The 11,815-nt window shown below is 55.7% G+C and overlaps 1 protein-coding gene across 1 annotated transcript in view; it reads right to left on the bottom strand.

The window, feature by feature from the left end:
• Positions 1 to 8: 8 nt before the first annotated feature.
• NSG2 (neuronal vesicle trafficking associated 2) overlaps positions 9 to 11,815 on the bottom strand; it is a 45,145-nt gene continuing 33,338 nt past the window's right edge. The window contains exons 4-5 of the mRNA XM_006906528.1: positions 1,512 to 1,622; positions 9 to 284 (exon numbers count right to left, since the gene is read on the bottom strand). Of these exons, the coding sequence (XP_006906590.1) occupies positions 93 to 284; positions 1,512 to 1,622 (303 nt within the window). The 3' untranslated portion in view covers positions 9 to 92. The remainder of the gene's footprint in view (positions 285 to 1,511; positions 1,623 to 11,815) is intronic.

Here is an 11,815-nt window from a genome sequence, read left to right as displayed (position 1 = left end):
ACGTCCCCGAGTACAGTGTTGTAACTGGAGCTTGGCTCAGCCAACGGGGGTCCGCACCTCTCCGCCCCCCACCTCTGACTGCGAGTTGGCCTCTAATGGCCCTGGGTCTTGGGCGGCTTGGGCTCGTGGATGACGGCGGCCGCCGACAGCCACGGCCCGATGGCCCGGGCAGTGCTCTGCTTGGCCACACTGTAGTGGCTGATAACCGTGTAGAAGCGGCTCCTGGAGCTGGGGTCCTGGGACGAGTAGTAAGCATCCAGCGAGGCCGGGATACAGCGCTTGTGCTGGGGAAGAGAGGGACAGAGTCAGGGGCAGCCCACAGACCGCCTCCAACCTGCCTCGTGACACAGCCACCCCTCGGGGGCCACAGCCGGTGAGCAGGGGACAGGACCTCGGCAGGCCTCATCCCCAGCCTCATCACCCTCATCATCATCGAAGCTGACGCTCATGTGAGGCCAGAGAAATAACCCTGACGCCGATGCTGTGCTGGCGGACCGTGTGGCCGCGGTGGCTCACCTGATCCCCTTCCCTTGGCTGACCCCCGTCCCCGACTGCTTCCCTGGGTCACTGCCCTCAGCTGCGCGCCGAAGAAGCGCCTCGCCTTGAGGCGTCACACCGCAGACCAGACGCGGAGGACGTGTTTTCAAGGGAGAACGATGAGTATTTGATGCCCTCGTTTTGGAATGACGTGTGACGTCGTAAACAACGTTCTCACCTCCACTTCCTCAGACGTAGAATGGGGGCTGTGACACCGATTTTTCAGAAGGAGCATTGAGGGGATGGTTACGAAAAGGCCTAACAGGGAGTGGCACCTGATAGGTGCTCGGTAAAGGGTGATTATAAATGTCAATGTCACCCGCTTCGGCTCCAAAACAGATTCTATCTCTATTGCGATTAACATTAGCTGAGAACCCATTGTCTAGAAGGCCCTTTGCGAACTGATTCTACTTAAATTCTCTCCCTAAGGCCTCGTGAAAGCCCTGCGGGTGGGCGGTATCTCACCCACTTTGCAGGCGAGAAAACTGAGGCTCAGGGGACCGAGGAGACGCCTGTGTCATGGGGCCCTTTCTGTTATCCAAGGGAAGGGGCTCAGGCAGAGTGAGGGTCGGGGGGGGGGGGGCGTCCAGATGCACATCTGGGGACGGCCACCTCAGAGGCACCCGCTCCGCATCTCCGCGGGGCCACTGTGGGGAGAAGGAACCAGCCATGAGACCAGGAGGACCCCCACCGAGGCAGAAACTCCAAAGATGGAATAGTGTCTCTCTGTAAGGAGGGTGATTCTCTCTCACTGCCGACATGTGGCCCTCTGAAGCCCAGCCACTCTGGAGAGTGTCACCTCGGGAGAGGGACTCTACTGCCTGCTGGGGACCCCGTCCGTCATGAAAACCCCAAAACTCCGTACCAGACAGTCCATTTTAAACGGTCCGCAGGGAGGTTGCCATACCCAGCCTTTGGATGCTGAGGAAAAGAAGAAAGACACTGGAGCCACTCACCTGCCAGGCGGCCCTTACCTTGTAGACAAAGCCCTCTGGGCAGCTGTGGTCGTAGGTGAAGGCTTTGTAAACCACCAGGAACACGATGCAGGCGAGGAAGGCGAGAGCCAGGCTGACGAGGATGGTGACCTGGAGGAAAACAGAACCGACAGTCACGCAGCCTCCGCTTCCTGCCTCGGTCCCCACGTGCAGCCTCGAGCCCCGGAGCTGGCAGGCAGCCTGGTGTGCTAGGAAGAGGAGGGGACACCGGGGTCCGAGGAACTGGTCTGTCTCTGCTCAGTTACTAACTCACAGTGTGACCGTGAGCAAACCGCCTGCTCTCTCTGGGCCTCGGTTTCCCCTTCTGCCGGATACTTTATGAAGCCCCTTCTTGGCCCGATGCGTGGTTTTCCATTCATTCACTCTTCCTGTTAACCGTGTGAGTGGTGGGGAGGTGACCATGAAACCCATGACACCGGGATTTCCGGTGCTTCTACCTTCCACCCCCAGCACCCCGAGGCCAGCTCTGAGCTCCAATCTCAGGCTATCAGCAGCTCGCTTTGCCTCCACTGGGGTGTCCCATAGGCGCCTCAGACACACGCCCAACCAGACCTGCTCCCCTGCTTTTTGCCCCACCCCAGGGAACGTCGATTCTGCCTTTGTGGTCACTCAGGCCAAAAACCTCGATGTCACCCTGGACTCTATTTTTCTCACATCCTACATCCAACCTACCAGCAGAAGCCATCATTTCTGTCTGCCAACACATCCATAATCTGACCATGGCTTCTTGCCACCCCAGTCACGTCCACCCTGGTCCAAGCCATCATCACCCATCACTGAAACAGCCTCCCCACTAGCGGCCTCCTTGACCCCTCCGGTGTGTTCACACACAGCAATCAGAGAGGTCCTCTCAAAATCTAAATCAAACCGCGTCCTGTCTCCACCCAAAGGTGTCTAATGGTCTCCAGGTTGCTCAGAGCGAAAGCCCAGCTCCTAACCGTGAACTACAAGCAAGCTATAAAAAATAGTACAGCACGAACAAACAGAGGTAGCAATGAGCACTTGTCAGAAAGAAGCGGATGGCTGAGTCCAGAGGCACCTCCAGGCGTGCACTGGCGGCAGGTGACTCAGCCCCTCGGTATCGGGCGTCTAATGTAACATAGGCAGCTTTTTTTTCCATGTTATTTCTAAAAGCTGGTGGTCCTGTGAGTCAGTTGGCCTAGAAATGTGGCAGAATTCCTGTCTTGGAGAGAAGGTTTCTTTTGATTTGGGAGGATGGGAGGGGGTTCCCGCCCCATCTCCTTCCTACCTAGGGCACGGCGTATGCAGACAGGAGGATACAGGAGTCTACGTTGCTGTAAACAAATCGAGTTCTTTGTTGGCAGCTTTGAACGTTGGATGGGAGGAACGTGGAAATGTAAAGGGAAGGCGGATCTGGGGTGAGGTGGCGTCTGCCTGGACCCTACGGCAGACGCTGTGAGAATTTTTTTTTAAAGTTTTAGGACGGTGTGCCATAGCGATATAATAAGAAATATCTATCTTTATATATCTATCTCTCTATATATAGAGAGAGAGATATATTCGGTCTTCGGTCCCACGAGGCACAGGAGTCCGAAAACCCTGGGGACGTCCTACGCGATGAGAGGACTAGCAGCATCTTTTGGTCGAGTGTTGGGTTTTCGTCCTCAGTTCCTGACGTAGCTCAGAGCCATGCAGGTGAAAGCAGCGTATCTCATTATTCAACCACACCTGGTTCGTGTTAGTGAGGTGACTTTTGGAAAGTCTTGAAGGGGGGGGCGGGTTGCCAGGGAAACAACCTTGTGCTTAGAAGGTTGGACCTTTCAGCCTTACTCTCCCACTCTCCCCCAACTCCCCACCTCCGCCCCCCATCTCAGGGCAGGGCGAGATGGAGCTCCCTGGCCAGGGATTTAACCAAACGCATCTGTGTCATGAGCCGCCACAGACACCTAACTGAAGAGGCTCAGAGAGCTTCCAGGCTGGCGGACAGAAAGGCACCCACACGCTGGAGGGGGGGCACCCCACGCACGGGGACAGATGTGCCCCAGAGACCTCGCTCCGTGCACCTCATCTCAGGTGCCTGTGGGGGTAGTCTTGCAGGGCAGTCTAAAGCCCTTAGATCCAGGCAGTTAGTGTGAGAATTGAGTTAAATTGGAGATCATCCACTCAACGTCCACTGAGAATCAGACAACTGCTTAGTTTGGAAAAAAAACCACACGTTTGGGGCCAGAGGATTGTGAGAGGATAGAGAAAAAGTATTTTTCCTTTTAGACAGTAACATGCAGAATTCAGTTCTGAGCTACTGTCGACACAGCGTGCTGTCTACCCTCCATTTGTACCCTGAACCCTCGGCTGCAGCCTGTCACACACCCATCAGCCTCCTGCCCGGGCTTGGGCCGGTCACAGTTTGAGGTGAGGTGGTGCAGAGATCAGACTGGAATCACCTGGCAAGATGTGGGGGCAGGGAGAGGGAGGGAGGGAGGGAGAGAGAGGGGTGTCAGTGGAGGCCAGAACCTGGGACAGAGAGGCCCGAAGACACATACACCCCCAGAGGGCCCCCAAAGACAGTACATGATTAGTACGGGGAAGGGGGCCACCCAGGACCACTACCCAATGCTGAGGACCTAGAAACAGGTGTCTGGAGTACAGATGTAGAGAATGTTAAAGGCCCAGACTCCCCAATTCCCAAAAGCCAAAAAGTGGAGACAACCCACATGTCACCGCCTGATGAACTGGATAAGTAACTTGTGGCCAGTGCATATAAGAGACTGTTATTCAGCCACGGAAGGGCATGAAGTACTGGTAGATGTCACGCACGGGGGTGGACCGCGACACCTTCGTGCTACAGGAAGAAGCCAAGCATAGAACAGAAGGCCACATGTTATCGGGTTGTTCTCACATGAGATACCCAGAACAGGTCCGTCCGCAGGGACACGTGCAGACTGGCGGTTGCCCGGGGCTGGCTGGGGGGCGGGCAGTGACCGCCAAGGTGGACGGAGCTTCCACTTGGGGTGATGAAAATGTTTTGGGACCAGAGAGAGGTGACAGCTGCATGACAGTGTGAATGCACTAAATGCCACGGAACAGCTTGCTTCGAAGTCTATGTTATGTGAGTTTTTCCTCCACTTAAAAAAATGCCCAGAGCCCAGGCTGATTCTTTCTGTCAAAGGGACCCTAACCTCCTGGTGTTCCCTCAGCAGAGCCGCCCACGGGGCTGGGTCACGGACGCACTCACAGACACAGCCGGACAGAGGTGCAGCTTCGGACCTCACACGGGTGACGCAGAGGTGGGGAACGGCCGCCGGCCTGACGTGGGGTGTGGGGAGACCCCCAGGAAGCCTCCCAGTCCAGGGACTGTGTGGGAGCCCACACCCTGACCGACAGAGGCCCAGGCCTCTTGGCGGACTCAGAAGCAGGACAAGACCTCCCAACGCGGGCGTCCCCAGGCTGGGCTGGACACTTCCCCTGGCCAGCAGCTGGCTGGGCGATGGCACGGGGCCCAGCAGGCCTGTCTGTGGGACAGGGTCCCCTCACTGGGTGGGGGGGGTGTCTCTTTCATTCCTGCCTCCAGCAGGGGCGGGGTCTGCTCAGCCAAGCTCTCGCAGAGCCCCACAGGGCGAGCTCAGCAAACACTTTTGGAAAAAGAAAAGGCGGGGACAGATCCCGAAGGACTTCGCCCAGACGGCCCGCGCCCCGCGGAATCGGAGGCTGCAGGTCGGGACGAGCCCATCCTTACAGGCATCTTGCGTGATCGCCACATGCGGCCAGGAGTGGGGACAGCCGCTCCGGCAGGCCTGTGTGTCAGCGGCGCTCAAGCTGGCCGCACAGCCCCACACTCGCCGAAGCCGCGTGTCCAGTGGGCTGATGCCCGGGCCCAGTTGCCACCCTGCTTGACAGCTGTGTGAACAAAGCCGGGCACCCTGTCCACGGCCCCTTGGTTCCTGACGTCGCAGAGATTCTGGAACGTCTGACTCCGAGGCGCTTGGTCCTAACTGCTACCCTAACCGGCCTTTCGGTAAATACTTCTCGGTCCTGCAGCCGCGTTTGCCCGCCATAGTGAATGAAGCAAGACCCGGCACACCGTGTGCTTATTCTTAGAGGACGGATGTGTCACCGCAGATGTGGAAGCCCAGGCGTTAGATGGGGGGAGGGGTGCAAACCAAAACACCCCCAATGGTCAGCCAAGCTGGGGTGCGGGTCGGGGCCCTCCTGCCTGGAGCCGGCTGTCTAGACCGAAAGCCTGGCTTTGCCACGGACTTGTGTGTGACCCTGGGCGACTCCCCGGGAATCCTCAGCTCGTTTCTCTGGAGGATGGGGTGACACCAAGGGCCACCTCACGCTGGCTGCCGTAAGGTGGACTGTGGTGGCACACGGAGCCCCACGGCAGGCCTGGCCCGTGGTAAGGAGCTCGGCCGGCACCCGTGGAGCGTGAATGTGCATCACACCACTGCGTGTCCTCACAGACCTGTGGGCTGGGTCCCCTCGACCTGCCCATCCAGAAGCAGATGGCACCACGTGGCATATACGAGGGCGGGTGAGGGTCTGAGCTCAGGCCTGACGTCCAGTTGCCTGACCACACATTATGCTGCCGACGAATCTGTAACTACGCCAGAGTGTGTTTTCGTTAAAAACGCACCGTGATTCTAAGAGCAACATCGGAAATCCAAGAGGGAGAACACCCACCACGATTCTGGCATCGTCTCAAGTCTGTTTCTGCACCTTGCTACTCGCTCCCGTCCACACTCGTCCCTGCAGAGAGCTCCGTTCCTTCTGCTTCTTCCCATTTCACCCACTCGAGGCCCATCCGGCTTTCTATGATCACCTGGAACCTTCTCGCACACCTAGTGTGGACCGCCCCGGAACCAAGGCAGGCCTCGGAGTCACCATCTGCAAAAGGGCTTTACATCATTACACGAATCTACACGAAACTGTCACCAGGCACGACCAGTAATGCAGACAGCAAAGTGACATGTCAAGGCACAAGTGACAAATGAATGCTCCTTGCTGCCACCCCCGGTACTGTTTGTAACTGTGCTTCATGAGAGCTAAATTTGGTTCAGGCGTTTCCTGAGCACGAGGACCATCGGGTGTCACAGTGTGTGGCCATCAGCTGTGACCTGTCCTCCCCGACCGATGGACAGCTCCCCAAGGACGAGGCTGTGCTTTCAGTCGTTGGACTCCCGAGGGCCTGGCTATTTAAAGGGTCTGCTAGTGATTCATGTCGACAGGACGGAAAAGTACATCTGACCCGGGTCGTCTCCTCCTTGGCCTCTCCTGCTTGCCCCTCCCCCCGATCCATCGTCCCTGCCGGCCACCAAAGGGACCTTCCCAAATTACTCCTCTGAATATTTCATGGTGGGGCTGAAAATCCCATGTCACCCCACTATGGGGCTGACTTCGTGTCCTGATACAGTGGGTCTACGAGTTTACGGAGCCTCAAAACCATCTAAAGAGATCGATCGAAGCAGAGTCCTGGGCCCTCCACCCAGAGGCTCCGGTCCCCTCGTCTGCCACAGCACCCAGAAACTGGCATTGCCACACAAGTCCGAGAGATTTGGATGACGGTGACTTGGAGTCTGTAGTGATCTAGATCAAGACAAAGGCCAAACCCTTTGGCTTCTGGGGGGAGGATGTGAGAAACTGACACCCCTGACTGACACCACAGATGATGTCACCTAGTCCTACCCCAGATCCGCACGAAAAGTGGGGACTGTTGATAGCCATGCTTCTCAGATGGCGAACGGAGGACTGCAGGGCTGGGTAACTGTCAGGGTTTGCCGGTCCCTCAGTCGTGGAGCCGGACCTAGAAGCTGGGCCGTCTGGGACCCAAACACGTTGGCCTTGGCACTTCACTGTCCTCATCATGGGGCCTCTGCTTACCTGTCCCACGTCATCGAGTGCTACTGTCCCAGGAACCCTCACATACACACACACACACGTACACACACGTACACACACTCTCATACAGAGACATACACAGACACACACACACTCACACACAGACTCATACACAGACACAAATACAGACACACACACACACACTCACACACTCACACACTCACACACAGACTCATGCACAGAAACAGACACACACACTGGCACACAGACACACATGCACACATACTCTCATACACAGACTCATACACAGACAGACACACACACACTCACACACTCACACACTCACACACTCACACACTCACACACTCACACACTCACACACTCACACACTCACACACTCACACACTCACACACTCACACACTCACACACTCACACACTCACACACAGACACACACACATATACAGACAGACACACACAGACTCATATACAGACAGACACACACACACTCACACACAGATATAGACACACACATACACAGACTCATACATAAGCACAAATACAGACACACAGACAAACATACAGACAGACATAGACACAGACACAGACACACACACACACACACACACACACACACTTAGTTCCTGCAAGTTCTAGGCTCTCTGCTACTGGCATCCTTCTCACTGCCTTCCTCGTGGAGGGCAGGGTGTCTCTCTCTCTGTCTCGCACACACACCAGGAAGCCTTCTCAGACCACCGCCTCGCGAATGAGGCCTCTCTGGGACTCCCAAGAGCGTGGTCTTTGCCAGGGTCATGTATCAGTCTGCACTGTCATGACGTCTTCACTCGTCAGCCCGCCCCACCAGACTGTGTGCTTCTCGAGGACGGGAATGGGGCCTGGTGACCTGGGCTCCTGGCCTGGGCCTGCCACAAAGAGCACCTGAGTGAGCTCTGGAGAACACACATCCATTGCTCCAGCCAAGCCCAGAGCCAGGCCCCAGAGCAGGGCCGGTCATGTCCTCTGCCCAGAGGGCCATCCATATACATCCCGGCCTAGTCGCAGGCTGTCTCACTGCATCCCAGCCTGCCCGCATCTACATGCAGCCTGCATCCCATCTCCATGGAGACGCCAGCCCTGCAGCCCAAGTAGCTTGTTCCATTAAGCTACTTTCATTCCTCAATCCCCTTTCTTGGCAGAAGAGTTGATAAAAAAAAAATCAGGTCAGCAAAATTGGTTTGGAAAATTAGAAATCATCTTCTCCCAGTCCCAGCGTGTGGCACTGCTGGGCATGCCAGCGGGGACTCTGAGCTGGAGAAGCTCCGCGTCTTTCCGTAACGCCTGCCTCGCCCACACCGTGACAACCTGCTGTCTCCTCGCCCCCCACGTCACACACACACACGTACACACACACAGACTCAGACAGAAACCCGGACACACACGCGCACACATGCACACACACACTCATACAAAGACAGACACACACACGCACACACATGCACACACAGACTCATACAAAGACAGACATACACACACGCACACACAGACTCAGAAACGGACACACACACATACAGACACAAACACACACGCACGCACACACACACGCACACACACAGACTCATACAAAGACACAGACACACACACGCACACATGCAGACTCATACAAAGACACAGACATACACACACGCACACACATGCACACACACGCACACACAGACTCAGAAACAGGGACACACACATACAGACACAGACACACACGCACACACACACACAGACTCATACAAAGACACAGACATACATGCACACACACATGCACACACACACAGACAGAGACAGAAACACGGACATATACACGCACACATGCAGACTCATACAAAGACACAGACACAGACACACACACGCACACACACGCACACACAGACTCAGAAACAGGGACACACACATACAGACACAGACACACATGCACGCACACACACAGACTCATATACAGATAGAAACAGACAGACACAGACACACACGCACGCACACACACACACTCATATACAGATAGAAACATACACACACGCACATACATAAACACACAGACTCAAACAGACAGAAACACAGACACACACACATGCACACACAGAGACACACGCACACACACATGCACACAGATGCAGACACACGCACACACGCACAGACAAACACAGACACACAGACACACACAGACACCGCACCCTCCTGCTGTGCTAAGTCACGGCCCCGCGCACAGCAACACGCTGAGGGCTGGTGTCCCTCTAGTGACTCGTCCCGGGGCTGCTCTGAGCGACCTCCAGCACGGCTCCATTGACTGCTCGCCTCTCAGGTCAGGGTGAGGGGAGGGGTGTCATCGTTCCCGCATGGGGGAGTGTGGGCCCTCTCTTTCCAGTCTCCCCGTCTCCTTCCGGTGGCATCGTGACCTGCCTTGTCACTGGGCAAGCCTGACATGCGGGACTGAGGACAGACTCTCTTCCTACCTCCTTTTTTTTCCGGTGGTGGTGAGCACTCGTGGGCCTGCCCATTTCTCGAATTGCAGTGGGAGACCCCTCCCTGGGGTGCGGTGGGCCCGCCACGATGAGGAGCAGAGGACTTGCTCAGGCCTTTCATCCTGGGCCTCGTGCTCAGCTCTGCTCATGGGGGAGGCTGCCACGGGCCTGCCAGGTGAGCTGAGCACTGTCTGCTCTGCCACTTGGGGTCCATCCTTATGGACAGGCCTCCTTGGCAAGAAGCCTCAGTAGAGCGGGAGGATTCTGGCGCCCCAAACCCTTCCGAACCCTCGTCAGCCTGCAGGTGCGGATGAGAGGGCCGATTCCGCGGCCACTTGGCTCGGTCAAGGTGCTCACCGTGTTTATATCTAAGTAATACCCAGAAGCCGACCCTGCCCTCGAAGGCCCAGCAGAGTCAAGTCAGCTACGTATGTGTCAGTGTGGCCTCGGGTGGAGCGCTTTTCCAGCAGTCTGTCCCGTCCCAAAGGGAAAAGCAGGGTGGCAGCCGGAAACGCCACGTCTGAATTCTGCCCCCACCTCCTCCTGTCCTCCGATGACATTTCCTGAGCCTCAGCCTCAGCGTCCTCACCCGGAGACTGGGATCGTAACAGCTACGTGCCACACTGGCGTGAGGATGAAATGAGGCCACCGTGGGAAAACGCTGAGCACCATGCATGGCACGGAGCCGGCACGCAGACATACGCATTCCATTCTTCATTCTCCCCGAGGATCTGGGAAGAACGAACATGCCTCAGGATCTAAAATCTTATTTCCTCTGCCTGTCCCAGGGTTCCACGTTTTGAATGATTTTTTTTTTTTCACGCCAAACACACTGCGTTCATTGAATACTAACGAATTCAATCTTGTTTGGGCTCCATCGGACTCACGTACGTGCCTGTGAACAGGAGATAACCAGCGTGACCATAACAAAGACGCTGATACTTTTGTCGGTCTGTTTGGCCCACTCAGAAGGAAAGAAATAGCTTCCTTGGGGCTTTATGAAATATTAGGACGAGACTGACGATGGCCATTGCGACCGGCCAGAGCGGGTCTGGAGCCAGGGGGAACAGACAGCTCTCCATGTGCAGCTCCTCCCCCTCCTTTCTGCAGGTCACCCCTGAGCCTCGGTTTCTTCATCTATAAAATGAGAGTTGCAATGATTCCTAGCTCCCAGAAGCACTGAAGGGTGACCGAGACCATATAGGCCACCTGCCTGGCTTGGCTCTGAAGCACGTCTGGTGAGTGATGTATCAGGGCAATTTGTCCTGAGACTCTGTCTTGGGTAGAGCGCCAGCTCTAAAATGGCAAGACGGGTCTAGAGAGTGAGCGTCTGTTTCGTTCACGCCCAGATTCTGTTTAATTCCTCATTTGGGGTCAATTCCTGAAGAGGGAGTTGGCGGGGCTTACGGACCGCGCTCCCACATCCAAAAGGATTTCATTGGAAAGGCTTAAGGTGGACGTTAAAAGTTGTTAAGTATGGTATGGTTGTTTTAACTTTATTTCTCATCGATCATTTCTAAAAGCCAGCCCCATAAAGCTGGTCTTCCCATCATCCCCATTTTATCAATGAAAAACATAAGACCCAGAAAAGTTAAGTCGCTTGCCTGAGGGAACTCAAATGAGGGCGAACGGAGAGGTAGGATTTGATCCTGGGCGTGACCCCAAAGGCTGCGCGCACTTCCGCTCACCCCACTTTCTCTGGAATGGCCGCCACCAGAGTGGCCATTGGGAATACAGATTTCCTTTGTCCCCAAACCAAAAAGACTGCATAATCGCACTGTTGGGCCAGCTCCCCATGGAAGCCCCCAAAAACCCATTAAGGAAGCCGGTTCTCTGGGGCCCACTAGGTAAATTGCCTTTTGAAAGGAAAAGAAAGGACACATCTGTGGCCTCAGACTCTCCACGAGCAATAATTTGAGAGTCTCATTCAGACCCCAGAAGGAAAGTCCCCACGGGAAGAAGGAGAGGTGCAAAGTGTGACTCC

This window comes from Pteropus alecto, unplaced genomic scaffold (genome assembly GCF_000325575.1).
Source record: "Pteropus alecto unplaced genomic scaffold, ASM32557v1 scaffold40, whole genome shotgun sequence".
Lineage (NCBI taxonomy): Eukaryota > Metazoa > Chordata > Mammalia > Chiroptera > Pteropodidae > Pteropus > Pteropus alecto.
Note: the sequence above shows the minus strand (reverse complement) of the source record. Positions and strands in the feature narration are given on the sequence as shown.